Source organism: Salvia splendens, chromosome 14 (assembly GCF_004379255.2).
Source record: "Salvia splendens isolate huo1 chromosome 14, SspV2, whole genome shotgun sequence".
NCBI lineage: Eukaryota > Viridiplantae > Streptophyta > Magnoliopsida > Lamiales > Lamiaceae > Salvia > Salvia splendens.
The window spans coordinates 4,125,831-4,150,281 of record NC_056045.1 but is presented as its reverse complement, the minus strand read 5'-3'; the positions used below and the strand labels follow the sequence as shown (position 1 = coordinate 4,150,281).

The window sequence follows — 24,451 nt, the reverse complement described above, 5'->3', positions numbered from 1 at the left end:
TTCTCCTTTGATTTTGTAGATGCTCCGGATCTCTTTCCAACACTCCCCCTCAAATTAAGTGACGGGATTTCCAAAACTTAACTTGCCCAGTACTTCTTGGAAATTCTTCGCGGAGACGGCCTTAGTCAAGACGTCAGCTAACTGGTCTTCAGATTTCACATACGGGATCTCCACTATCTTCTCTTCAAGGTTTTCCTTAATGAAGTGTCGACCAATTTCGACGTGCTTTGTTCTGTCATGCTGCACTGGATTCTCTTAAATGCTGATTGCAGCTTTGTTGTCGCATAGCAGCTTGCAAGTCTTCGGTGGTTCCAAATCCAACTCTCTCATTAATCTTCTAAGCCACAGTATCTCGGTTAGCCACTTCGAATGCCTCTGAATTCAGCCTCGGCACTTGAGAGTGCTACTACCTTTTGCTTTTTACTTCTCCAAGTTACCAAGTTCCCACCAACAAAGGTGAAGTATCCTCCCGTGGATCGTCTGTCCATCACGTTCCCTGCCCAGTCTGCATCAGTATATCCGTGGATGTTTAGGTGACCATTCTTCCGAAATAATACTCCATGTCCAGCAGTTCCTTTCAAGTATCGTACCACCCTAAGCGCTGCCTCCCAATGTTCGTCTTGAGGACTGTGCATGAATTGACTGATGACTCCTACAGCATAGGCAATGTCTGGTCTCGTGTGGGATAAGTAGATGAGTTTCCCAACGAGTCTCTGGTATCTTCCCCGATCCGTAGAGTTTGCACCTTTCGTGATTTGGAGCCCATGATTCTGGACTATAGGAGTGTCTGCGGGCCTACAGTCCAGCATTCCTATCTCTGCCAAGAGGTCCAGTATATACTTGCGTTGGCTAATGAAAATTCCTTTTCCGGACCTAAGTACTTCGATCCCGAGAAAGTACTTGAGGTCACCCAGATTCTTCATTTCAAATTCCGCTGCCAGATGCCCCTTTAGTCGCTCTATCTCGGCGTCATTATCTCCTGTGATAATCATATCATCTACATAAATTATCAAGCAAGTAATTTTCTCACCTTCTCGTTTGATGAAGAGGGTGTGATCGGAGCTACTTTGTTGATACCCATACTTCTTCATTACTTCCGTGAATCTGCGAACCATGCTCTTGGGGATTGTTTTAACCCGTACAGGGTCTTCTTCAACTTACATACCTTCTCTCGCCCGAACTTCTCTGAAAAACCTGGTGGGGCTTCCATGTAAATCGGGTCTTTCAATTCTCCATGAAGGAAAGCGTTAGTAACATCATACTGATGGAGAGGCCAGTCTTTATTTGCCGCTATAGACAGAAGTACTCTTACAGTGTTCATTTTGGCAACTGGAGAGAAGGTCTCAGAATAGTCAATACCTTGAGTTTGAGTGTATCCTTTCGCCACCAGTCGAGCTTTGTACCGTTCAATACTTCCATCTGGTCTCCTCTTGATGGTGAAGACCCATCTGCACCCTACGGTATGCTTCCCTTCAGGCAGTGGACTGATCTCCCATGTGTGATTTTTCTGCAAGGCTTTCATCTCAACCAGCATTGCTTCCTTCCAATGTTTGATCTTTATAGCTTCTTCAAATGTTCGAGGTATCTCCTCCTCGTACAAGGCGGTCTGGAATGCCCTCGCCATTTTAGAGATGTTTGCTTCAGCAAAGCTTGCTATTGAGTATCTATTTCTCCTCCCTATTCTCTCCGGCGAATATCTCTTGGGAGGAACTCCCCTTGTACTGCGCGGCGGAAGTACATACTGTCCTGTGTCTTGATCAATAGTGGTATCTTCCTCTGTATCAGGGGGGTTAGGAATAACAGTCGTATCCTCAGAAGGTGTGCCAGAAATTACCTCGGATTCCGGTTCGGTTGGATCAGAGGAACGCGGCAGAAGCACTGAAGAGCTCATTTCTGCAAACAAATTCAGCTCATGAATGGTACCAACTTGCTCTGGTGGTCCCATATCAAAGTGACTTGGCACATGCCACCGAAGGGAGTCGCTTTCTTGGATCTCCCCCTGTCTCTCACTCTCCCCCTGAGTCCCAAGGTGGTAAAAGAATTCTGTTTCGAGGAAGTTGCAATTCATGGTAGTGATAATTTTCTTAGTTTTAGGGTCATAGCATCGATAGCCCTTCTGAGTAATCCCATACCCCATGAATACACACTTAATCGCACACGGAGAAAATTTGGTTCTTTCTTGTTTTGGAATGTGAACGTAGACGGTGCAACCGAAAATTTTGGGTGGAAGGGATAAGGCTGCAGGAATTTGTGTTAAGGTAGCCAGATGATCCAAGGGTGTTTTTCGATGTAGTGTTTTTGTGGGAAGACGGTTGAGAAGGTAAACCGAAGTAGCAACTGCTTCAGGCCAAAAAATGGGTGGGACTTTGGAATCAAAAAGGAGTGCCCTAGTCATTTCAAGGATGATCCTATTTTTCCTTTCTGCTACCCCATTTTGTTCTGGCGTGTGAGGGCATGAAGTTTGGTGGATCAACCCGTTATCCCTAAAAAACTGAGACATAGAATTGTTCACAAATTCCCCCCCGTTATCTGACCGTAGTATCCTAATGTTTGTTTGAAATTGGGTTTGGATCATTTTATAAAACATAGTAAATTTTCCACCAACTTCTGACTTATGTTTCATAAAATATACCCATGTAGCCCTACTGCAATCATCAACAAATATCACAAAGTATTTAAACCCGGAATTAGTACTAATAGGTGTCGGTCCCCACACATCAGAATGTATTAAAGAAAAAACAGTGTCAACACGTGTATCATTGGGTTTAAAAGAGTTATATTTATCATACTCCATTAAGTAAAGATCTCGTTATTTTTTTTTAAGAAAATAAAAAAAAAAGATTGAAGTTTTAGTTCATCATCATGTTATTATCCTACAATGAAAGGGAATGGGGATTTTGTTAGTTAATCCCACAGCGAATGGGAAATGGAATTGAAATTGAAACTCAAACTCGTCTATATATATCCAATCAATCTCAATCTGCAAATACCTCTCATCAACACAATTCATCTTTATATATATTCCTACGCTGCCAATATATCTATAACAGATTGAAGCAAGAATGAAGCTGTTTGGAAAACATATTGACACTAATGGCAATCTCTCCCGCTCTCCAACTGATGAAACTGACGATACGAGTTCGATGGACGAGACTTCAACTTCAAGGAGGAGAAAGTTGGCGACAAAAAACTCTAATCAAGAGGATGTCTATCCTCTTGAATTTTTTATGAAGCCGTTTGGCGATATAGATATGGGCGAGAGTTCACCAGAAAAGAGAGAGTTGACGACAACAAGCTCTAATCAAGTCAATGGCTTATCCCTCGAATTATCTCTGGGACCGAATGGCCATGTCGATACAGGTGAGAGTTCACGAAAAAAGAGGAAGTTGAGCCCTAATAAGTTATAGGGAGTAAGTACTACTTACTAACCTTGTCTTCAAAAGCCTAAAAACTCAGAAAGCTAAAAATATTAGTTAGAAGACGCAAACTTATAAGTTGGAGTATAAAGAGATAAAGATAGGCTGACTATCATCTCTTCAATAAACTGATCTACTTCTAATTTAGGTTTTGTAGGAGTTTTATAAATATCTCCATCTTTTCTTTTGAAAATTATTACTCCGTATATCTTCGGAGGATTATTATAGATTTTTAGGCATGGTAAAGGCGTTATTATTCTTATTCTCATTCAAATTTGTATCTATCTTTACCAATGAAATTAATTTTTTGTGGAGGAAAGAAATAGAGATTCTGACCCATCCAACAAAAAAAGGCCACATATTTATCATCTTTTTCATCTCCAATTTCTATGCTTCCTTTCCCCTTTTGTTTTTCTCATGCTCAGCCACTTAGCTCAAGTTTCAAACAGCTAAATCATGGCTTCTCTCTATACTTTTGCGCCGCCGTCATACTCAATTGGAATTCTCCGCCGTCCCTCACTCGCAATTTGTTCCCCTTTATTTAACCGCGTTGTTCCTGCCGGCCTTAATTTGAACGCCAATCTCAATGTAAGGTACACGTTCTCTCATTTTCAAGCTCCAATTCATCATCAATTTTCTCTATATCGACGCATTCTCGGTTTTCTCTTATCTGATCTTGTTAAAAAAAAATATGTAATGTAGCGATTTTTCCGGTTTAGATTGGATATTTGGTTTCGCGACTCATTGAGCTGAGAATATTTGTAAGTATTGCTTCTAGTTTCTGACTGAAGCTTTTTGCGGTTGCGATTCAGATAGTGACGAGTTCATCTTTGTGTAGAATTGGGTAATTTTATTTCTTTATTATTCACAATGGTATAGTACAAGATATATAGGCTAGAATATGACTATACAATGTAAGATATTGTCCCAATTAAATCTTCCTAATTATGCGATAGAGATACTCCGTAATCTTCTCATTCAATACGTAATATTCTCCTTGATTTTGTAGGTGCTCCGGATCTCTTTCCAACACTCCCCCTCAAGTTAAGTGACGGGGTCTCCAAAACTTAACTTGCCCAGCACTTCTTGGAAATTCTTTGCGGAGACGGCCTTAGTCAAGATGTCGGCTAGCTGGTCTTCAGATTTCACATACGGGATCTCCACTATCTTCTCTTCAAGGTTTTCCTTTATAAAATGTCGATCAATTTCGACGTGTTTTGTTCTGTCATGTTGCACTGGATTCTCCGAAATGCTGATTGCAGCTTTATTATCGCATAGCAGCTTACAAGTCTTCTGTGACTCCAAGTCCAACTCTCTCATCAATCTTCTAAGCCACAATATTTCGGTTAAGCCACTTCGAATACCTCGGAATTCAGCTTCGGCACTTGAGAGTGCCACTACCTTTTGCTTTTTACTTCTCCAAGTTACCAAGTTCCCACCAACGAAGGTGAAGTATCCTCCAGTGGATCGTCTGTCCATCAGGTTCTCTGCCCAGTCTGCATCAGTATATCTGTGGATGTCTAAGTGCCCATTCTTCCGAAATAGCACTCCATGTCCGGCAGTTCCTTTCAAGTATCGTACCACCCTAAGCGCTGCATCCCAATGTTCTTCTTGAGGACTGTGCATGAATTGACTGAGAACTCCTACAGCATAGGCAATGTCTGGTCTCGTATGGGATAAGTAGATGAGCTTCCCAACGAGTCTCTGGTATCTTCCCCGATCCGTAGAGTTCGCTCCTTTTGTGATTCGGAGCCCATGATTCTGAACTATAGGAGTGTCTGCGGGCCTACAGTCCAACATTCCTATCTCTGCCAAGAGGTCCAGTATATACTTGCGTTGGCTAATAAAGATCCCTTTTCCAGACCTAAGTACTTCGATCCCGAGAAAGTACTTGAGGTCACCCAGATTCTTCATTTCAAATTCCGCTGCCAGATGTCCCTTTAGTCGCTCTATCTCGGCGTCATTATCCCCAGTGATAATCATATCATCCACATAAATTATCAAGCAAGTAATTTTCTCACCTTGTGTGTGATCGAAGCTGCTTTAATGATACCCATACTTCTTCATTACTTCCGTGAATCTGCCGAACCATGCTCTTGGGGATTGTTTTAACCCGTATAGGGTTTTCTTCAACTTACATACCTTCTCTCGCCCGAACTCCTCTGAAAAACCTGGTGGAGCTTCCATGTAAATCGGGTCTTTCAATTCTCCATGAAGGAAAGCATTAGTGACATCATACTGATGGAGAGGCCAGTCTTTATTTGCCGCTATAGACAGGAGTACTCTTACAGTGTTCATTTTAGCAACTGGAGAGAAAGTCTCAGAATAGTCAATACCTTGAGTTTGAGTGTATCCTTTCGCCACCAGTCGAGCTTTATACCGTTCAATACTTCCATTTGGTCTCCTCTTGATGGTGAAGACCCATCTGCACCCTACGGTATGCTTCCCTTCGGGTAGTGGACTGATCTCCCATGTGTGATTTCTCTGCAAGGCTTTCATCTCAACCAGCATCGCTTCCTTCCAATGTTTGATTTTTATGGCTTCTTCAAACGTTCGAGGTATCTCCTCCTCGTACAATGCAGTCTGGAATGCCCTCGCCATTTTGGAGATATTAGCTTCAGCAAAGCTTGCTATTGAGTATCTATTTCTCCTTCCTATCCTCTCTGGGGAATATTTCTTGGGAGGAACTCCCCTTGTACTGCGCGGCGGAAGTACATATTGTCCTGTGTCTTGATCAATAGTGGTATCTTCCTCTGTATCAGGGGGGTTAGAAATAATAGTCGTATCCTCAGAAGGTATGCCAGAGATTACCTCGGATTCCGGTACGGTTGGATCAGAGGAACGCGGCGGAAGCGCTGAAGGGCTCGTTTCTGTAGACAAATTCGACTCATGGATGGTACCAACTTGCTCTGGTGGTCCCATATCAAAGTGACTTGGCACATGCCACCGAAGGGAGTCGCTTTCTTGGGTCTCCTCCTGTCTCTCACTCTCCCCCTGAGTCCCAAGGTGGTAAAAGAATTCTGTTTCGAGGAAGTTGCAATTCATGGTAGTGATAATTTTCTTAGTTTTAGGGTCATAGCATCGATAGCCCTTCTGAGTGATCTCATACCCCATAAATACACACTTAATTGCACACGGAGAAAATTTGGTTCTTTCTTATTTTGGAACTTGTACGTAGACGGTGCAGCCGAAAATTTTGGGTGGAAGGGATAAGGCTGCAGGGATTTGTGTTAAGGTAGCCATATGGTCCAAGGGTGTTTTTCGATGTAGTGTTTTTGTGGGAAGACGGTTGAGAAGGTAGACAGAAGTAGCAACTGCTTCAGGCCAAAAAATTGGTGGGACTTTGGAATAAAAAAGGAGTGCTCTAGTCATTTCAAGGATGATCCTATTTTTCCTCTCTGCTACCCCATTTTGTTCTGGTGTGTGAGAACATGAAGTTTGGTGGATCAACCCGTTATCCCTAAAAAACTGAGACATAGAACTATTCACAAATTCCCCCCCGTTGTCTGACCGTAGGATCCTAATGTTTGTTTGAAATTGGGTTTGGACCATTTTATAAAACATAATAAATTTTTCAACAACTTCTGACTTATGTTTCATAAAATATACCCATGTAGCCCTACTGCAATCATCAACAAATATCACAAAGTATTTAAATCCGGAACTAGTACCAATAGGTGCCGGGCCCCACACATCAGAATGTATTAAAGAGAAAACAGTCTCAACACGTGTATCATTGGGTTTAAAAGAGTTACGGTGGCTCTTGGCCAAAACACACGATTCACAAGAAAAATCTTTCGGAACAAAAAGTTTGGAAATAAAGATTTCAAATAACCCGGAGAAGTATGACCCATTCTTCGGTGCCATAGCCAAGTCTCCTAATTGGTGGGTCCGTGAGCAAGCATCGCCGTACCATCGTGTCGAGCGATCTCATCTACAAAATAGAGTCCACGGCGTTCAGTGCCACATCCAATAATCTTCCCCGTCCGGATATCCTGTAAGAGACAAAAGTTCGGTTGCATCAGTAGGGTACAGTTTAGCTCCTTAGTCACGTGACTAATGGACATCAATTTCTGAGATAAGTTCGGCACATATAGACAGTTCGTAATCTGCACATTCGGGAATATTTCTATAGTCCCTGCCCCCTCAACTGGAGTCAACCCCCCATTGGCTGTTTGAATGTGTGATTTATGGGTTTCGTAAAATTTCACAAAATCCCTTTTATCAAAGGTCATAGTATCCGTGGCACCACAATCAAAAATCCACCCGGTATCATCAAATTCATCACAATCTCGGGTTTCAAAAGCATATGATAAATTTTCTAGGGGGGCAAATGAATTTTTACATATAATGGGGTCAAGATCGAAAATTCTCCTAGTCTGGGGGTCAAAATTAAAGGCTTTCTTTGTCTGGGGTTCAATTTCCTGAACAGGCAAAATCGAGGGACTAAATTGCAATTTAGGAGAAAATCGGGGATTTAATTGCAAGAGTTTAGATTTAGGGCTAGGGTTCGGCTCCCCCAGCCCATTACCTCCTCCTTCCTCCACGCCGCTGCCCAGCTTCAGTGAGGCCACCATTGCCTCGGCCGTCCTCCCTCCTCCGCCGTCGCCACGTCGCCCTCCGCCGGTTTGGAGGCCGCCGGCTTCGGGCTTCCGTTCCTGCACCGCTTCTCGGTTTCCTTCCACCCCTGTTCCATCTCCATTTCGTCCACAGTCTCCAATCGCCTTTGCCGATTTCTCCTCTTCCCACCAGTCGGGATATCCGATCAATTGAAAGCATGTGTCTTTGGTGTGTTTGTGCATTCCACAGTGGGAACACCAAAGTTTCGACTTGTCTGGTTTGGTGCTTCCCCGGCGGGTGGTGTTCTGGCGTGGTGGCGGTGGTTGGCTGCGGTGTTGGGGTTACGACTGGCGGTGTTCTCTGGCTCCAAAGCCGAACCCTACTCCCAATGATGAGTCGTTTCCAGCAGCGACGGTGGGTGATTCGGACGCCGGTGACATGATTTTCAATCGAGCTGCCTCCCGTTTCACCCACCCGTACGCTTCATCGACTGAGGGATACGGATCCTCCTTGAGGATTTCACGTCTGACCCAATCGCATCTTTCGTGTAGTCCGGTGAGGAATGTGAATAACCTCAATTCTGACTTGATGCTTCGATATTGTGAGACTCCCTTATCGCAGCAATCAACCGTTTTGTGTGGGCATCGGTCGATATCCATCCACAACCCATGGAGTTTACTCCAATAGGCTTCTAAACTTGAGTCTCCCTGGATGACTCTGCTTGCTTTCTCTCGCAGGTCGTAAATCAGGTACGAATCGGCTGAGCTTGCGAACGTCACGGCGAATGTATCCCACAGGGACTTCGCCGTCTGATGATGCACAAAATCGGCTATGATATGCGTCTCCATGTTGTCGATGATCCACGAGAAGACTATTAAGTCTATCTCCTCCCAATCGGTGTAGCCCTTCTCTCCCGGTCTTGGTGGAGTCGGGATACCCGTGATGTGACGGTAGACTCCCCTACCGCCAATGGCTACCTTCATTAGGCAAGCCCACAGTGAGTAATTCGATCCATTAAGCTTGAATGCCACGGTAACGCTCTTGCTTGATCTGATTTTTTCGGCAATTGGTTCGATTCCATCTTTGTTTTCGTCGGTCATATTGAATCTGGTTGGTTCTCGCCGTTTCGGTCGAGAATTGTATATTTGGGGCTAGGGCTATGATGATATTTCTCTGAGCCAAACCTGCTCTGATACCATGTAGAATTGGGTAATTTTATTTCTTTAGTATTCACAATGGTATAGTACAAGATATATAGGCTAGAATATGACTATACAAGGTAAGATATTGTCTCAATTAAATCTTCCTAATTGTGCGGTAGAGATACTCCGTAATATTCTCATTCAATACGTAATATTCTCCTTGATTTTGTAGGTGCTCCGGATCTCTTTCCAACACTTTGATTTGTGTTAATTTTATTTTATGTAAGATATGCGTTGTAGTTGTAAATCTGGAAAAATGCTAGAGGAAGGATGCACTCAATCACTAGTATAGAAGCTTGAGAAATCTGGAAAAATGCTAGAGGAAGGATGCACTGAATCACTAGTATAGAAGCTTGAGAAATCTGGAAAAATGCTAGAGGAAGGATGCACTGAATCACTAGTATAGAAGCTTGAGAAATCTGGAAAAATGCTAGAGGAAGGATGCTCTGAATCACTAGTATAGAAGCTTGAGAAATCTGGAAAAATGCTAGGGGAAGGATTCACTGAATCACTAGTATAGAAGCTCTCAAGCTAGTAATTGAACACTGTGAATCGAGGGGAATAAAGTTTGATGCAGTACCCCTCTTGCTTAGCTCTATCCTAGCCTTCACTGAGGTGTAATTTTGTCTTTCCTTTTTTTAGAGCAGCATTTTGTTTTGAAAAATTATTATGATTTTGGTTTTGATTAAACTTGGGAAACCATATAGATGTGTTTCTGGATGCCTGATCACTGTTATTTGGATATATCGACCTACAATGTTGTGTAAGAAATAGTCTAATAGATAAACGACGAATATGTTGTATAACACTCGCCTAAATTTCCCAAATTTGATCAACTTGGCCTTGGTGATTCTTTGATGTTGAACTCAAGTTTGTTATGTCTAACCCTTTCAGATTCGGTAAGGAACTTTATCTGCAAGAAAAGAAGAGGCGGATTCGAGTATCTGCATCAAATACGAACCCTGAGAAAAAAGCGGATGACTCTAAATCAAGTGATGGTGCTTCGAGTCCTCCATTCCTAACGATTTTAGCTGGTCTCCTAGTCTTCCTATTCATATCTTGGATAATAGGATCTGTTAGTAATGTGGATTGTTGGCTTTGTTTTACATCCTCCACAGTTGAAATGAGACCGAGTTTAACATCGTTAGATTCTCTGTTGCATAAACACGAGGCAATATTGAGAGTATACTAATGTGTTGCTCGCACCAGTGCTGACTTTGGGGTTTCATTCAAATTTGGTCTCAGCAGGCTTTTGCACTGGTTGATCATGTCATATTACTAGTTGATTCTCTCGTGTAGATTGTCGGATATAAAATACTTCTACTCAATCTATAATTCACATATGACCTTTAAACTTTGCAAAAAAAATTTGGAATAAATTGTATCTATAAATCACGGAACTTTGGCTCTGTTTTGTTTATCCAATTACTTTGGCAATCTACGATGTTTTGATTTTTTTCAAAATTGTCCATGACGATTAATTCTGGTAGTCGGAGCTGAAGTGGAAGCATGAAATGCAAACATGGAGCTTATCAGTCGAAGTGAGAATAAATGGACTTGTTATTATACATCTTCAATAATGTAACTCACGTCTCTAGTAACATACATCACACACATTATCACATATTCAACTCCGTACGCTTCTAGGCCTGAGTTAAATGGATATAAAAGGTTTATCTCATCTCGTTCTCATGTAATAAAGAATTCATATTGGGATTATTCAGAAGCTACAATTTCTCTGGTTATGATCTTTACCTCCAACACCATCTTCTCAGCCCTTGTTGTAAAAAGTACGTCTTTAATCAAGGTTCAGGTAATAACCGGCATCCAGACATTCAGCTTGTAGGTGCTTCAGAGAAGCACGGACCTGCGGGTCTCAGCCATATTGTTTGAAGATATCAACTCATCACACAATGAATCAAGCTTGCGGACAATTTGTCCAACTCTTTTGCTGATCTCAACTAATTTGGAGAAAAATCTATTCTTTAATTGAATGATACCACAGAGAGGAATTGAGAGATATAACACAGAAACGAGGTTTATATTATTAAACGAAAGGCTCGTTGCCGACTATTTTTCCGACCAGCCCGTGGTTTCCGGAAGATTACTTTCGGCGCCGTTTTCGCATGTCAAAACGCTTGTTTATGCGTATTGTCAACACATTGTCCGCCCGTGTTGAATACTTTCAAACAAGAACAGATGCAGTCGGTCGGCAAAGTCTCTCGGCGTTGCAGAATTGTACGTGTGCCATCCGACAACTTGCTACTGGGGCAAACGACTGACCTCTTCGACTAGTATTTGCATGTCGGTGAGTCCACTGGAATCCTTTGCCTTAAAATTTTTGCGAGGGCGTTCGTTCAACTTTCAGGGATGAATTCCTTCGGGCACCCACCACCGATGATTGCCAACGGTTGCTTCGTCTTCACGAAACAGTCCATGGTTTTCCGGTATGCTTGGCAGCATTGACTGCATGTATTGGAGGTGGAAGAATTGCCCGACTGCTTGGAGGGGGCAACACTTAAGCGGCCACAAAGGCGGCGACCCAACACTTATCCTTGAAGCGGTCGCCGACTACCGCCTATGGATTTGACATGCATATTTCGGTATTGCCGGATCCAACAACGACTTGAACGTGTTCTATTCTTCACCACTCTTCAATGATGTGTTGAATGGTGTAGCACCGACGATCGACTACACCGTCAACGGAATACATACCACATGGGTTACCATCTCACCGATGGTATCTACCCAAGGTGGTCGACTTTCGTGAAGACGCTCAGCAACCCGCAAGACCCGAGACGGGTTCTTTTTGCGCAGCATCAAGAGTCCGCTCGTAAAGACGTCGATAGAGATTTTGGGGTCCTTCAAGCCCGATTCAACATTTGAAGGCCCCGTCTCGGCTATGGTACGTGAAAAATATCGCCGACATCATGTACACGTGTATTATCTTGCATAACATGATTATAGGCGACGAAGGACCGAGGGCGGCTAGCTTTTACGACGAGGATGAAGCCGAAAGCTCAACCGCGAGGTCTCCCCCACGCCGATGTGTGCATACGACGGTGGGTGAGAGGATCGAAATAAGGCACACAATGCGCGATACCTGAACCCACGTTGAGCTACAAGAAGACCTAATCAAACACATTTGAGCGAAATTCGGCCACGAGTAGTGGGTTTTTTTAATATTATGAATTTAATTATGTAATTTTTAATTTTTAGGATTTTAATTATGTAATTTTTATTTTTTTTGTAATTTGTAATATTATTTAGGTTATTTTTAATGCATTTTAATATTGTGGAAATGTTTTTATTTAAATTGAATAATAGAATAGTGGGACCCTTGAGTGTGTCCTTGCGGGAGAGTATGGATGTGAGTGTTGTGCTATTGCCTAAGAGCAGAGAGTAAAAGTGGGTTCGGGCCTACATCCGTACTCTTTGGCAAGAGCACGAATGTGGTTGCTCTAACAATTAAAAAAAATGTTCATCTAAGTATAATTACGTGGGTAAACAAATTTGGAAAGACGGTTTGTCCCATTGAAAAGCAAGCCTGCTGTATTCCACAATATTCAACTTTGACAGCTCGTTATATGCATCTATATTGCTTGCTTCTTTGACCAACACAAACTACACCAATTATAAGTTGTTTTATAGCTAATAATTTTTATGCTATCATTAAAAATTCTGTTAATAATTTCGATGCCTCTTTTTTTGAATAAATAATACACCTCTGTTTCAATAATAATGACCTATGTATTTTAATTATGTCATAAATTAATCGGTTTCCTATTTAGGACATCTTTATTGCTCACAATTTTAAATAGGCATCTTTATTACGCACAATTCTCAATTAGCACTATATAATAGTCTTCCACCTTTACACCAATTTATGATTCTCTCTCTCTTAATATTTGGATGAAGTTTTAAGTCATTAATAGAGTCAATCATGATATAATGGAATGTAATGAATAGAGAATGGAGATAAGATTGGAATGACAATTTTTTGGGTATTTTTATTCTACTATTATCTCCTCTATCTCATCACATGACTATTCCATTTCGTTACATCAATAAAATGAATGGAACGAAAGTAGAAATCACATTTTAGTCTATTATCAAAAAGAGCCGGTCATTAATATATGAAGTAATTCTCTATAAAACTTTTGAAATTTCATTTTCTTAATTTGAGTTTCTTGGGTAAATCATCATTTACATATATATGCTCCCAAGTGGATAATAGGTTGATTAGTGCATCCATAAAATTGACCCAAAAATCAGCAGGTATAATCCATTTTTTTAAAGCTGTGACGTTAGCATTTTCTATTTTAATCATATTAAGGACGATCTAGAAATTTATTTCAATAGACTGTATATTCCAATTTTTTAATTTAGAATTTTGACATAATAATTTATAGTATTTTTTTTGAGATAATAGAGACTTTTCCTAAATAATCTACACAATATATTAAAAGTGCGATAAATTTATAATACAGTACTTAATTTTTATCTTGATAGGCTTTACTAGGATAAGGGTGTACCGTGTACACGCCTATTAGACATAATTGTGTATCTTTATTATTAATTTTGACTAGATTCGTTTTACAGCTAGCTAGTAGTATCATACTACAAATATGAGTATAAAAGAACTACAATAAAATTTGTTACTTCATATATAAAAATACAATACAGAGTTGCATTGTCAAATAACATATTGGTAAATAAATTAAATATAAAATTTAAAGATTATATCAAAATAAATTCAAATATGTAATTTTGACTCAAACATTAATCACTCTACTACTACTACAGACCAATACAAGCACACAAGTACATTTTTACTTGTAGTTGAGGAAATTCTTAAACCATAAAGCATATCTTTTAGGAATTCTTTTAAGCTCATTCTCGTAATCCACATAGTAAAACCCAAATCGAATCGTGTAACCCAACGCCCATTCAAAATTGTCCAAAAATGACCATGCAAAAAAGCCTTTTACATTTACACCCTTCCTGTCATAAAGAAATAAAATTACTGATTAATAACAATTGTTGTATATATATAGGTCTATTATTTCACAATAATACTATATGAATGTAAAGAAGTACTTACTCAATGGCTTGTTGAACAGCTCTAATATGACCATAGTAAAAATCAATTCGTTGTTGGTCTTCTGTACTACTATTGTAAAAGTCACCTATACCTAAAAATAAAATAATAAAAATATGTTTAAAAAATAACATTTACTACTATATAGTAATAATAAATTAAAGAATATTTACAAATACCTGTTTCTGTTACGTAAATAGTTTTTGTAATGTTGTAATTTTGCTTGGTGTAGAGTAGAATATCATGAAGTCCTTGTGGGTAGACATAGAATACGCTAACTACATATGTAGTGTTGAACTAACAATAATCAAAAAAAGAATTGTTCATTTGTAGATGAGATAGATAAAATTGATAAGATATATAGTACTACCTCTCCCTCAAGCATTAGGAGCCCCAGTTGAGTTGGGTGTAATAATTGGAGTATGTGATAATGGAAGGTGAGACCCATTTGCATTATTATTTGTTTTATTCTTTGGATGTGTTTTTACTTGTGCTTTTTAGTGTTTTATTTTATAATATTTTTATTTCACCTTCTATGGAAATGTCTAACCGGGACTCCTAATGCCGAACAGATGAAAATGATCAACCGAGACTCCTAATGCCGGACGGAGGGAGTATGTAATCCACGAAAATTTTAGGAAGATTAACAATTGTTCCAATTGGGTTGGTTGTTAGAGCATCCACATCCGTGCCCCACTTTTACTCCCCTCCTCTTAGGCAAGAGCACAACACCCACATCCGTGCTCTTCCGCAAGGACGAGCACAAGGACCCCACCACTCCATTATTCAATTTAAATAAAAACATTTCCACAAAATTAAAATTCATTAAAAATAATCTAAATAATATTACAAATTACAAAAAAATTACAATTTACATAATTAAAATCCTAGAAATTAAAAATTACATAATTAAAGTCTTAAAAATTAAAAATTACATAATTTAAATCCTAAAAATTAAAAATTACATAATTAAATTCATAAAATTAAAAAAACTCACTACTCGTGGCCGAATTTCGCTCAAATGGATGATGAATGTGTGTATTTATATACTATAATTTTGGGATTAAATTTTTTTAAAAAAAATTCAAAAAAATGGTAATAAAATCTGTATATTTTTGGAAATCCGAAAAAATATATTTTTTTTAATTTTTGGTATTATTTTTTACTTTAAAAAAAAGAAAAAGAAAATGCCAACGGCCAATAGAAACGTGTTACGTCGCCCTGCTCGTTGGCACGGACGTGCTCTTAGCTAAGAGCACGTCCGTGCCAGCGCAAGAGCGCACGGACGGACGAACGGAGCCTGCTCTCCGATGTGGGATGCTCTTAATCCCTTCTTGATATGAATCGAATACATAAGAGAAGAAATAAAATAGTGATTCTTACTCCATAATATTCATTTGCTTAGTATAATGAATATAAGATGAAATGGAGGAGATAAAATGAAAAAGGCAAGAAATTATTATTTCATTCACAATCTTCATTCTAATAATTTCTTTAATGTTTCATCTATATTCTATTATATCGTACCATAATTTCATTATGTTTCACCTTTATTCTGTTATATCATACCACGATAAGTCATTAGAGTGCAAACCAAAATAGCCAAATCATCCATCACCGACCAAATTAACGCAAAACTAAATATTCAATTAAGTATGAGTAATTTTTTTAGATCTTGCTTTATCACTAAAACCAATATGTAAAGGCGACTCCCATAAAAACAATGTTATGACTTACCGGATCACCAATTGGTACACCGTCAATATCCGCTGTGAAATCATTGCAAAAATACAAATAAATAATAATAAAAATACTTACTACATATATATGAATAGAATTAATATTTAAAAAATGATAACGACTTACAAGAAAGATGAACCATACTTACTACATATATACTTGCATAATTTGCTGTATAATAGTTTAAATCCTATGAAATCAATGACCCTTTCAGCATTAAGCTTTCCTCCTCTGTAAATTTTGGCAATCGATTTTTTACAATGGAACGCATTATTGCTGGAATAATCTCCATATACTATTGGATTCATAAACCTACAAACAGGCGTAAATGAATTAATTCCACATTTACAATATCAAATAAAATTACTGAATTGAAATCAACTTAAATAAGATATGAATTATATTACTGGGAGAAATATATATTCTCTTCAAAAAAATAAGAGAAAAAAAACATATATATTCAACATGTCTTTAGTGAGAATGAAATCCTACAACTGCAGATTTTAAACTAGTTATAACTTATAAGTTAAATTATGGATTTTGTAATTACTTGTCGATTTAGGCTAGAATTATTAGTTTCCTTAACAGAGTTTTTCCTAGTATTTTAAAAATAGACCACCCTATTGATATTGACATACCCATAAATTTAGTGGTACTATGTTTTTTAAAAATTGACCCGGCCCACTTTCTAAGCAAATGGCATCATTTCAAATGGTCGTGAAAAATCACATATTATGTTATATAATTCCAGTATAAATCTTAGGCAATTTTCACATCTAAAATACTTGAAAGCTAAATAAATTTATTATTATTCCCAATATCAAAGTAATAGAAAAGGAGAATAGTAAAAATATAATATTAGCCTATAATCTTCAAACATATAGTATTTCATACCGTTCACTATCAATAATCTTATTAGTAGTGTATGATACAAATTTTAAAAATTAATAAAATAGAAAATAAAAAAGTTAAATATTTTTAATTGTAGGTGGATAAATATATACTTGTAAGAAAGAAAGAAAAAATAAAGAGAAAAAATGATGGGCCATATTACCAAAAATAGAAAGGAATTAATTTTTGTGAACATAGAAAAATAGAAAAAGACTTTTAATTATGGACGGATAAAATATTTTTTTTCATTGTAAATGTGTGAGAGGTAACTCACCATCCATACATAAAAGCAAGGGCTCGTTGTGCAGCTTTGATATACAGATCGATGCTCGAATAAGGTACAATCCAGTTGGATACTTGTGTTGTGCCTATTTCTCCCTTTTGAGTTGCCTATTTCAACCTTTAATTATTTATATTTTTTGATAATTTAAATATTAAAATTTTTCTTTAGATATCAACATACGCTTAATCACTTATATAGAATGTTAACTTAAATACATAACCATAAATTAATATATATTAAAATGCCTCAAATATAAAAGGACTGTTACATAAAAAATTTGCATAATAATTTTAAAATAATCAATATATACAATGTAAAATGAAAATCAATGTATACAAATATAAAATTCTAGATCTAACATTCATCTAGCATTCATCTAACATTCATCATTTGCATCTCTCTCATGCTACACTTTCAAACTATACAACACAAATACCAGGTTTGATTTCATCATTTGCATGCATAAAGTATTTAAACTTCATTAATTATTTTTATTTATATTGATATTAATCGTGGTAGGCGACTCAAAAGGGAGAAATCGGCATAACACTATTATCCAACTGGTTTGTACCTTATTCGATATCAAAGCTGCCGAAAGAGCCCTTGAATTTATGTATGGATGGTGAGTAAACTACTTGTATATAATTAATTTGATCGATATTGTAAATGTGGAACATATTTGATAATTAATGTAAATGTAGGTTTAGAATCCAATAGTAGAAGGAGATTATCCAGCAGTAATGCGTTCCATTGTAAAAAATCAGTTGCCAAATTTTACAAAGGAGGAAAGCTCAATGTTGAAAGGGTCATTCGATTTCATAGGATTGAAATTATTATACAGAAATTATGCAGCTCATATCTCCACTCCCAATGCCCAAAATTATACATATGGCTTTGCAATGTTTGTTAGTTTTCCTGTTTCTGCTTTGTTTACTTTGCAAAGAAGCAGTTGTTGTCTCTTCTTCTCACTCAATTCATAGTTCAAAGCCTCAATTCCAAACAATCTCTCCATCAAGTATGTCTTTCTTACTCCTATATATTTTCAATACCATATATATGGAGTAATATACATATGTGATATGCATCGTTTTCAAGATTTTATACTAACTTCTTTTTTGGGCAAATTTGTGTCACAGATATCGGATGGAGATGTTTTTGTTAACACAGATAAAACATTGGATTCATGGAGCATTTTAAAATCAAGAAACTTCAGGTTTTAATTATGCATCACTTTTATCACTTGTTTTAAGATAAAAAATATTTATATTGTATTCTCATTATTATTATGAAAAAATATTATAATTACGTATATATTGCAATATTTGTCACACTTATTTTCTGTAATTATAAATTTATACTGTGTGTTCATGAGCGGCAATGTAAGGTTCGGTTTGCAGAGTCGCCTTGAGGGCAAGAGGAGCCTCTCCCTGGCGCGTATCGTCCGTACAACCCTCCATCGTATCCATTTAGAGAGAAAATATATGCCTCGTTTACTGTTATCCAATGCTTAATCCGATCACCAAATTCTTTGAAACAAACTTCTGCCAAATCTCTAAAATCATCTCTGAAAAACCCAAAACCATAACTATGTTAGTACTGCTATCGTTTTATTTTGCTAATGATCAATGATTATGTATGTATGCATAGATTGACTTACATAATGAGTGGACTTAGGAATCCTCCATACTCATCTTCTAGTGCTTGAGGAACGTCCCAATGAAATAGTGTCACAAATGAATGGGGTTATACCTTTAAGAAAAGGACATAAATAAGATTGAAAGTTTTACAAATGCAAGTCAAGCTATTTTTGTAATTTTTTAAAAATCAGGCTATATATAATTATGCATGAGATCAAAAGTTGAGTTATAATAGTAAGATTTTATTTTTCTATAAAGTTGGGGATTAAACTTTGAAGAATAAAGATTTTTCGAAAATGTTTACCATAACCATTTGCTATGAGCTCATTGAAGACGTTGTTGTAAAAGGCTACTCCTTTGTTGATTCCACCACTTAGCTTCCCACCTGATAAGAGTTTTTGTGTGTAAATGCTTCAGTTTATTATAAAAATTAACTCTAACATTTCACAATATATAAGCTACGTAATCAAAATATCAATATCTAGTAATTTACTTATTCTTACGAGGTAATATTCGAGGCCAAGAGATGGACATTCTCAAAGCATCAACTCCTAAATTCTTTACCAATTTGACATCATCCTGCCAAATCAAATTAACACATCAAACAATCAAATATTTATTCATGCAAGATGGATATAACTCGATAATAATATTCGGACGCGCGTCATTTTCAATTTTATGTATTTTCCATAGTCATAATTATTCCAAATTTTGCATTTTAGTAACAATCCTCAATTTATTATGCTCTATAATAAATCATTTTAAATTTAAAAAATTAAATTATCCGAATGATCTAATCATATTCATCTCATTTACGAGAGGAAATACCCTCTATAAATTTTCTTGAAGGAAGAAGATAAGGGTAACAAAACCTTTTTATAAAGATTGTAGAAATTTGTAGCCACGTCACCGTTGGTTCCGTCTGATATTTTACCTGCAAACTTTTAATTTCAGTGAATGGCAACAATTTTTCAGAATTAAATCAATTTTAATTGATTTTTCAGGCCTTAAATATTCACAACTAAAAACATATCATTCCGCCCAGTTAGAATTTAGGGATATAGGTGCATCCACTATATCGCGGACACTTCCATAGCCCCGCCTCTTTTTGTCCACAGCCCCATTTATTTTGTCCGCAGCTATAAGGTGTACACTTCCAATAGCCCCAAAATTTTTAACCACTTTTCATTTTTTTTTCGTTTATTTTAAATCAATTATAATTAAAATTATCGGAATGTAAATAATTAGAAAACGAGGTAATTGAGATCGAATATTCGTTGTATTGGAAACGGGTGATTCGTCGTCTCCCACCGTGCATTTTTTGAGAGTAAAAGTGTAGAGAGTGAATTAATGGAGAGTGGTTTGAAAAGGGTGTAAATGGGTTGTGGAGGAGTGGTATTTATAATACAATTTTCGAAAATAATTATAAAAAAAAATAATTTATTGGGGGCGGCCGGCGCGCCTATAGGGGCGGCAAGGTGTGACCGGCGCGTCCTCGCACCCTTATCGCCGGAGGGCCTTCCGCCCCAAAAATGGCGTCCGCCTCGGGGTGGACGCTCCATGCACTATAGATCGGCGGGGCGGCGACGGATTGGAGGCTGCCGGCGCGCCTCCCCTATAGTGGATGCCCTAATATGCATATCCACGTTATACTCTTTTCCCCTGGGTAGTCCTAAACATATAACGATTCATACTATAATTTCTTTAGAAAAATATTTAAAAATCAAACACTGATCAAGTGGGGGCCAATCCATACTATAATTTCTTTATATTTATTTAGTAGACTTAAGGTCATTTGTGGTCCTAAACATATGACGATTTTACGATTTTAGTCTAAAACATTATCTTTTGAATTATTGCATGCTGAACAAATGAAAACGGTCCGAATTTAGTCCATTTTGGATGGAGCCGTCAAATTTTAACGGTCAAACCCACAATTAATTGAATTTTGGCTGGATTAACAACTTTTAATTAGAATACTTAGGACCACAAATGGCTTTTAGTCTTTTTATAATAAAACAATAACAAATGTTAGGTTATAGTATTAAAAGAAAATTGAGGGGTCTCCTACTTCATATTCTAATTAAAAGTTGTTAATCCAATCAAAATTCACTTAGTTTTGGGTTGACCGTTAAAAATTTGACGGCTCCATCTAAAGTGGACTAAATCCGGACCGTTTTTATTTATTCAGGATACAATAATTTAAAAGATAATGTTTTGGATCAAAATCGTAAAATCGTCATATGCTTAGGACCATAAATGACCTTTAGTTTATTTATTTATTACGTACTCCTATAATATAAAGATTAAATATTAAAGTGGAATTGACAAAACCTGGCGTGTGGCTAAATGTGTCCCATATACTTTTTCCTTTTCCCCCTTCAAATGCAGCGCCCTCATACTTTCATGTCACAAAATAAATTTTATCTTCAAACTCCATAACTCAATCAATAATTGCAAGAATGGGAAAAAAATGCCATTTTATTATGTAAGTCTACTTAAATGTTATGAAATTTGATCATTTTTCGTGAGTTATTTTCGAAAATTTGAAAAATAGAATAAGGTGTGTCAGCTATTGTCAAAATTGTGTATCTTTAGTGCTCATGTTGGTTGGCTACTTTTTATTAGCAGTAGTATCCTATGTTCCAAACAAAAAAAAGAGCCAACATAAATAATAAAAATGTTATACATGTTTTGATATAATAAAAATACTAACTATAAAAATACTACTTACCATATATAGTTTAAGTGATACATGACTCTTATTATGGGACGAACGGAAATGACAAAATAAGATTCTTATTGTGGGACAATGTGAGTCTAATTTTTAATTTATTAGCATATTAATATAGGGATGTAATCAGATGCAAACTCTAAATATTGTACAAACTCCAAACTATCATCATAACCGTTAGAAAATATCAACAGATGACAAAATAATAGCAACAGAAAATGTCAACAGAGTGCCAACTGTTGATGCTGTGTTGACATTATGTTGAAACTGTGTTGACATTTTTTGTTGCTAATATTTTGTCTATCTATTGACATTTTTAAATAGTCCAAATCACAGTTTCGAATTTATACAATAATTAAAGTTTGCATTTTATCACCAACCATATAATATAAACATTAAAAACCTGTCGTATGGCTGAATGTGTCCCATATAGTTTTTCCTTTCATTTCACAAAACAAGCCTCAAGAAATTAATAATCATAAAATTCCATAACTCAACCAATAATTGCAAGAATGGGAAAAAATATAGTTGTAAACATGTTGGGGAGATATATAACCTACGAACCTATAGTTGTAAATGCGTCGGGCTTTTTAATTCCTAGTAACCTACTAAACCAATCCAATTCCAAAAAAATCCAATAGCTCTAATTACTATGTAATGTTAATTATTTATTTTATTAATCGTCAGACAGTAAGGCCGTAGTAAGAGCATCGGGTTGTGATGCTGCGACGTGGTGGCGGAGGGGCGCGGGTGGCCACGGGTTGTGGGTGGGCGGCGGGAGAGACGCCTTGGGTGTGGAGGGGCGATTGGGCTCCCCCCGCTCCCCACTTTTATTTATTTATTGTTAATTTCTAAATCTATAAATACCACCCAAATCTAATTCATTTCATCAACAATCTCACAATTCCTTAATTTTTTCGGACCAATTTCACATTAAAACTCGTATTTGTCACAAATAAGACTACTTTTTTTGGATGGATGAAATAGATAGTTGTTGATGTACTAACACATAGTATGTGATAGATCGCAACGAAACCATGCACTTTCCACCGCCCACTTGCCCGTCATTTGTCAGCCAACACAACGGTCGCGGCTCCTACGCAGTTGCGACAGTCTATCGAATGTGTTTCGAATCTATAAAATTGATGTTGACACAAGATGGGCAGCATCAGTTGACTTATGTGTTTTGATAGAAATCCATGGGTTCCATCCTAAAACCAATTGGTGATAGGAGGAGGGGCTCATGAGACTTATATACTAGTTTCAGTTTTCTCTTGACACCGATGTGTGACAGTTATATGTTATATTTTTAGTTTCAATTGCCAACACTCTCCCTCAAACCCTTCAAGGTGAACCTTGGAGGGGTTGGACTTTTTTCTAATCAATTGGACAATCGGCCCAATTTTTTTTTGATCAGTTGGACCACTTGGCCCAATTTTTAAGTCCAGATATACTGTTGGGTCAGTCATTTTTTCAGTTTCGGCCCAGATATACTGCTGGGTCAGTTAGATTTGACCCACAGTCGGTGACCCGCTCTGATACCATGATAGAAATCCATGGGTTCTATCCTAAAACCAATTGGTGATAGGAGGAAGGGTCCATGAGACTTATATACTAGTTTCAGTTTTCTCTTGACACCGATGTGAGACAGTTATATGTTATATTTTTAGTTTCAATTGCCAACATGTTTTATAAAATAATGACAATAAAAATCCAATTGTAAAATGATGTCGTTATGTCATGTGAATATGTCGCTTATTTACTAATTTAAATTTATTTACATTTAAATTGGTACTAAATCTATTTATTGGCTAAACAAAAACTATATCTTCCCCATATCCTAATATCGCCTAGCATTAGTTTTTTTAAAATATTTGTAATACTACTTTTAATAACTTTTATTAAAACAAAAATAGTGATAAATTTGTTGGGCTAGATTAGGGATAAATTTTTTAAATGAGTAAAAATATTATTCCCAATTGTAATTGTTTATGAGGTGATACTCTTCATGGTTCATACAGTAGCATCAGCCCAGCCACAATTCTTTTTGCCACGTCAACAGCCCTTCCCACAGCCCAACCACAAATTGACACCTCTGCAATATAATATCAACAGCCCAACCATTTTAACTTTTTTAAATATATTAATTGAAGAAAAAAATATAGAAAAACACAGAAACAAACTGAAATAAAATTATGACTTCACACTTGTTCAATAGTACTTTGGTCATGCCAAACAGTGCAGTACTTTGAAGTCTACCTAAGAGCATCCACATTCGTGTTCTTGTCAACGAGCATGGATGTAGGCTCGGATCCACTTTTACTCCCTGCTCTTAAACAAGTGCACAACACCCACATCCGTGTTATTCCGCAAGGACATGCTCAAAGGTCCCACCATTCTATTATCCAATTTAAATAAAAACATTTCCACAATATTAAAATACATTAAAAATGCCCAAAATACTATTACTACTTACTAAAAAAACTAAAAATTACATAATTAAAATCCTAAAAATTAAAAATTTCATAGTTAAAGTCTTAAAAATTAAAAATTACATAAATTAAATCCTAAAAATTAAAAATTACATAATTAAATTCATAAAATAAAAAAACCCACTACTCGTGGCCGAATTTTGCCCAAATAGATGATGAATGTGTGTATTTATAGATGATTTTGGGATTATTTTTTTTTAATTTTTTTTAAAAAATTAAAAAAATATATTTTTGGGAATCTGAAAATATTTTTTTTAATTTTTGGTATTATTTTCGATTTAAAAAAAAAAGAAAAAGAAAATGCCAACGACCAATAAAAATGTGCCACATCGCCCTGCTCGCTAGCACAGACGTGCTCTTTGCTAAGAGCAAGTCCGTGCCAGCGGCAAGAGCGC

The 24,451-nt window shown here is 37.0% G+C and overlaps 2 protein-coding genes and 1 pseudogene across 3 annotated transcripts; 1 reads left to right on the top strand and 2 right to left on the bottom strand.

Moving 5' to 3' along the window:
- Window positions 1–356: 356 nt before the first annotated feature.
- LOC121764043 (uncharacterized mitochondrial protein AtMg00810-like) lies at window positions 357–1,091 on the bottom strand. Its single transcript, XM_042160136.1, has one exon. It carries the CDS (start codon window positions 1,089–1,091, stop codon window positions 357–359), a length of 735 nt encoding a protein of 244 aa, XP_042016070.1.
- A 1,960-nt stretch (window positions 1,092–3,051) lies between these two features.
- Window positions 3,052–10,519, top strand: LOC121765775. 2 transcript variants are annotated; one of them, XM_042162003.1, is made up of 2 exons: window positions 3,052–3,360; window positions 10,073–10,519. In XM_042162003.1, the coding sequence occupies exons 1-2, from the start codon at window positions 3,063–3,065 to the stop codon at window positions 10,198–10,200; spliced, it is 426 nt and encodes a 141-aa protein (XP_042017937.1). In that variant the 5' UTR covers window positions 3,052–3,062; the 3' UTR covers window positions 10,201–10,519. The 2 variants fall into 2 exon arrangements, 1 of the variants encoding a protein (XP_042017937.1); XR_006042865.1 differs by lacking the exon at window positions 3,052–3,360 and adding an exon at window positions 3,469–4,004.
- A 3,491-nt stretch (window positions 10,520–14,010) lies between these two features.
- LOC121764042 lies at window positions 14,011–23,839 on the bottom strand (annotated as a pseudogene).
- Window positions 23,840–24,451: the final 612 nt, after the last annotated feature.